The sequence below is a fragment of the Rhincodon typus genome, chromosome 16, assembly GCF_021869965.1.
Source record: "Rhincodon typus isolate 14 chromosome 16, sRhiTyp1.1, whole genome shotgun sequence".
Taxonomy (NCBI): Eukaryota; Metazoa; Chordata; class Chondrichthyes; order Orectolobiformes; family Rhincodontidae; genus Rhincodon; species Rhincodon typus.
This window is the reverse complement of record NC_063347.1, coordinates 24,758,068-24,763,609: the sequence shown is the minus strand read 5'-3', so window position 1 is coordinate 24,763,609 and position 5,542 is coordinate 24,758,068. Positions and strand designations below refer to the sequence as shown.

The 5,542-nt window shown below is 34.9% G+C and overlaps 1 protein-coding gene across 1 annotated transcript in view; it reads left to right on the top strand.

Moving 5' to 3' along the window:
* Positions 1 to 4,225, top strand: part of phf2 (PHD finger protein 2) — a 131,258-nt gene extending 127,033 nt beyond the window's left edge. Inside the window, exon 23 of the mRNA XM_020523277.2 lies at positions 498 to 4,225. Within this exon, the coding sequence (XP_020378866.1) occupies positions 498 to 586 (89 nt within the window). The 3' untranslated portion in view covers positions 587 to 4,225. The remainder of the gene's footprint in view (positions 1 to 497) is intronic.
* The last annotated feature ends 1,317 nt before the right edge of the window (positions 4,226 to 5,542 follow it).

The window sequence follows — 5,542 nt, the reverse complement described above, 5'->3', positions numbered from 1 at the left end:
AGACCCTTCGAAGGGTCTAGGCCCGAAACGTCAGCCTTTCTGCTCCTACAATGCTGCTTGGCCTGCTGTGTTCATCCAGCTCTGCACCTTGTTGTCTTAGTTTTGTATCCATCTAGCCAGCTCACCTGGATCCCATGAGAACCTACCTTCTGTACTAGCCTGCCATGAAGTACCTTATCAAATGCCTTTCTAAAGTCCATGTGGTAAGGCATTTGATGAGATAAAATAATGGAAACACTCAGAAGGCTAGCTAGCATCTGTGGAGGGAAGAAAGTTTGAATAGTACTTCTTGAAATACTAGTTCTTCCCTTCCTGTATCCACTGATGCTACTTGACCATCTAAGTGCTTATTAACAGAATTTACAGAATATGTGCTTACTTAAATTTGTTCGTAATTTTAAAGTCAGAGAGATGGCTGTAAATGTAGAACAAATCTTCATTTACATTAAGACACATTTGTATGTCAAACACAGTAATTTCTTGTTTTTATTTTTCAGGAAAACGATTAAAGAAGGGTATGGCAACTGCTAAGCAAAGACTTGGAAAAATACTAAAAATACATAGGAATGGAAAACTTCTACTGTAAAGTTAGAAATGAGAAATATTTTCAGTTAAATGTATTGGCCTGACACTAATGCCGTTACATGTGTGACATAATGTTAACACATTTTAGATCATTCCGAGTTAGAGACAGTGTCCATTTCAAATGTATCTACAGACCATCCTCAGAGAGAGTGCTTTTGTGTGGTACTCTAGTAGATTGGCTCCACTTGGTCTGTGGCATAATTGCAAATGCTTGTTAGTGGCATTTGATATCTATCAAAGATGTCAGAGTAATCCACTTAATTCAGCCGAATCTTCTGTTGGAGCATTTCTAAGCATTAAATTACAGATGGTGGAAGAACAAATGAATTTGGAGATACTACCATTTTTTGAAGAATGTCAGAAACAAATTCATAAGAAAGGCTGTCCTTAAATGAACAGTAGACTTTGTCAGAGAGTACAGTATTAAACTGCTGCCTTTAACCTGAGTAAATGGATACTGTTTCTATAAATTTGTTTCTCAGGCAATTCCACATTTCAGATTTAAAGGAACATTTAAAATGTTTTTCATACTATAAATCCTGTAAATATGGTCAAAGATTAATCTTTATTGCAAATTATCTTTGAGTTACAACCCTATATATCCATTGATTTTTACCTTTTTTACATTTTCATCTTTTATGATAAAAATGTTGCTTCTTTTTTTGTTTGCTCTTATAATGGAACTTATTTTTTATAGTAGGCATTGCCTGAAAAACAAAGACATTACTTTGTGTGGCCTTGCAAAAATAATCTCTTGTAAGTAGTCACAGTACATCAGCAAAGGTAACACATTATAGAGGAGCTTTGTAAATAAGGTTACAGTTTTGTTCTATATGAGCTTATTATTTTCAATTTTGCATTATAATGCAATATGAAGTATTTTTGGTCTTAACTGGTGGTGTTTATGTCTATGTGACTTATCTGTAATTTATTAATATTTGTAGCTTTTTATATTTGTACATTTCTTACACACTTTTTTTTTAAATTTTTCAACTACTTGTGATGTCTGTTTTTTCTTGAATTTGTTACATAAAAATAGTCCTAAAGGGTCTTTTTTTTCTCTAAATCATCGGTGAAACAAAGTTACATGATTTTTTGCATTTTATGTGGTGTTATAATCCTGCCATAGAGCCTGTGCTTTTCTTCTATGTATATTTATAATTTAGATTGGTAATTAGGTAGTTCTTTATGAAAGCCATTCCTTTTTACCTTGTCTATTTGAGTTAAAGCTATATTGACTTTTTTTTATTTTATACAATCTTTATTTTTAAGACATAGTTTCTGTATGGAAGTTGCTTAAAGCTTAAAATAGCATTTAGTTCATTTTGGTCATATGTCTGTTAACGATTTTGATTTTTATGTGTTATTTTAACGTTTAATATCTTTTTATGCTGCACATCCAAATCATCAGCTATAATGGTATCTCTTTATGTTGTAGAAAAATGCTCTCAAAGAAATTTATATCAATGAATGAAACATTGAGTGAGAAAGGCTGCAGTTAAAATTAACAGTGAACCTCAGGAATAAAGTAAAATAGGTTCCAGCCGTCAGTGCACCTTTTGAGTCTCTCAATATCTTGTATATGGATTTTCTTGCATACCTGACATGTTTTTGATAAATACACCTTTCAATTTTAAAACAGAAGTCTGAATGCTTTTAGTAAAAGACATGAAATATATATTAATCATCTCAACATTTTTAACAGTTTTAAAGCTGCAATGTGTATCGTATTGATGCTTAAAGCTTTTCAGACTCAAGTCAAGTTAGTCTTTTTAATGTCTGAACATACTGCAACTTTATTATAAAATCCTTTGTAGCTTATTAAGAAAATAAAGTATTTATGTTACCAAGTTTCACTCATGGCCCTAGAAAGAGGGGCATTATGGTTTAATAAATTGCATTTATCAGAAATGCTAGGACACAGTTTTTGGAGTGAAAGTTGTGGTGCTGAAGTTTGAACTGACCTCCAGAAATCAAAGCCACCTAAATTCAAAATGATGGTGTGCGTGTCAGTGTAGAAAGTTGTTAGGAATGAGACTTTGTGGTAAAGTAGGTTAGACACACTGGTCTTTCATCACTTAAGTTCAGCCTATGTTGAAGGAAATATATGTCAGCTGTAATGGTCCTATGTGAAATATGCTTGGGAAAGTGCAACCTAATTGATAGTCGACGTAGGCACACAGCAAAAAAGAGTCCTTCATTTGATGCTGGTAGGCCACTTGCCACACTTACAGAACAGCACTTCTTAATATGCCAGCATGACACAACAGCTGGTGTGGGAAATAGAAACTTCACAGTGGTGCAGTGTGCTATATTAATGTTAGGACAGAATGGTGAGAGCTTTACAAATATTCAATTTCCTGACATTAACTTCCCTTGCCTTGATAATTGCAAAAATAGCGTGATGATAATTGTAAATGTTCAATTAATACACACAGACTACACAGTAGGAGGTGAATTAATTAAAAGGAGTAATATATAGATAAACAGTGATTATTTTAATTCAGTTCATGCAAGCCGAAATGAAGAAGTATTGTTTAACCAAAATGTGTATGTATTGAATTACACTTTAGTAATGCAACCTAAAATACAAAACTGCAAATTTGACCATCTCTATAGCTGCCGACAGCAGCTGATTATACTTGGTTATATATTTGGTTGCTTTTGACAAAAAACCTGAAATCGTTTATATAATTTACCCACATATTGAGAAAGAAATCCATGACAAGCAGCACAGTAATGTCTACTGATTTCTCACAGGTTTTTTTGTATTTATATTAGATCTGTTTCCATATGGCATAATATACAATAAACTGGAAATGGGGATTAAAAAGAAAAAAAGCTTTCTTCTGAAGTTGTGAAAGTATACTGTTTGTTACTGTGTAATACAGTAGGAAAACAAACTGGCTGATAAAGGATAGATTAGTAATAGCCACTTTATACTTTGCACCATAGGTCATGTTTTGTATTCAATTTTTATAAGTTCCACTGCACTATGAATTACAACAGAAACACTTCTTACATTTTTATTTTAGCTACTATTATTGTGTACATTGTCAATAAAGTAAATAACCTGTATAGAATGTGTTTTAAAACTGTTAAAAATAAAATCTACATACTCTTCTGTTTCATGTTTCTGCCTTTTCATGTCCTTTTTAAGCACTAGTCATTTGAACACATTTTAATGAATTTACAGCATTGATGCTGAAGCAGTGCAGAATGCTGATGAGATGCCGCATTATGGTGCAAAATTAAGAAGTGGTTATAGCATTTCTAAGCAGCAGATTAAAACTCTTTGTACATTACATTTGAATACTGTCTTTTCAAGACAAGATCTTCCTGTATCCTTCATAATTTAATATCATCAAAATAATCTGATGTTATTTACAAGGAATAGATGCTAACTTCAACCACTGGACATCTGGTGGTAGTGGATCAAACCACCCATTACTCATCCAAAAAGGAAAGTTTGATGAATTGTTCAATGGGTGACTAATCACTACCTGGTAGTGCAAATGAAGATTTATCTGATAACTCGCTGCAAGAGTCTGCCTCTAATGTTTTTAGTTTGCACTCTTCTGTGGCTTTCACACTTCATTATGTTCTCTATTTCAAACTCCATGTCACACTGATTTTATTTTTGTATATATTTGTTCTTTGTAATTCTCTTCTGTGCACCTCTCAGAAAAATTGAATTTGTAATAAAACTCAATGTTGTCCTTATACAAATCTGACTAGCAGTTATCTAAAACATTAGATGAAATCTTCCAACCTTAGCATCTGCAGGAATAACTGGAGCATTTTTGGGATGGGAAGCTAATTTACAAATGCATGGAATTTATTGTGGTTCTTTAACTCAGACATGTATTAGTACTCTGTTTCTGGGTTGCCTGAACAGTTGAAGGAAGGTGGTAAGATTATATCTTCTGTCAAAAGAAGGATTTCTATTGAAAGGGGCTCTGATATGGCCTACGAGAACTCAGTATCACTTGTATTTTTGATGCTGTAGTAACCACAGTGCCGGAGAGGGGACCTGGGAAGGCTATTCTCCAGGTCTTTCATTCTTACTTTTAGGTTTTGATGTGAGATCAGAGGAACTGCAATAAGGTGAGCTGTCTTGAGGAGAAGATAACTTCTCAAATCAAGCAGGCATATGATTAAGGATGCCAACAGAAACAGTGATTCCTCCAAAATGGTATCAGTGCATCAACAGGATCCAAAACCTCAGAAGGGCAGAAAAGATCACTTGCATAATATTTTTAAGTGCCCAACATTCTCCTATGCTGCACTCATCAGGGTACCACACATAGAAAATAGGAGCTGGAGTAGGCCTTTCAAGCCTGCTGTGCTATTCAGTATGATCATGCTGGATCATCCAACTCAGTACTCTGTTCCTGCTTTGGTCTCTTTAGCTCTAAGGACTATGAACACCTTACACCTTTGCCCATTTTTCTCTCTGCAGCCACCTCATACCCCAATCTGAGAAGTGAAATTCAAGTACACATTCACCTTCAGCTAATTGCCCTATGCCTCAAAGTAGACGTCCACATTATAAGCCTGAGATAACAAGGTGTAGAGCTGGATGAACACAGCAGGCCAAGCAGCATCAGAGGAGCAGGAAGGCTGACGTTTTGGGCCTAGACCCTTCTTCATTTCCACAAAAGCCATTTTGCACTCTCTGTAGGAGAAGTGAAGATATAAATTGGCAAGAAACACAGATTCGGGGTGGTAGTGATGGTACAGGGATATGCATTGATAACATTCTGTGCCTACTTGTTCACAAGGAAGGAGCTGTTAATCCAGGAGATGTCAACAGTGAGCTACGAATATAGCCTAAGCCTTTTCAGTCACTAGTCAAAAGAGTTAATTCTCTATCTCTACATCCTATGTTCAAGGTCTTGCCTCCTCCAAACTGATTCTGGGTGTCAAAGCCTTTTACTTTGTGGACGGGAATGTG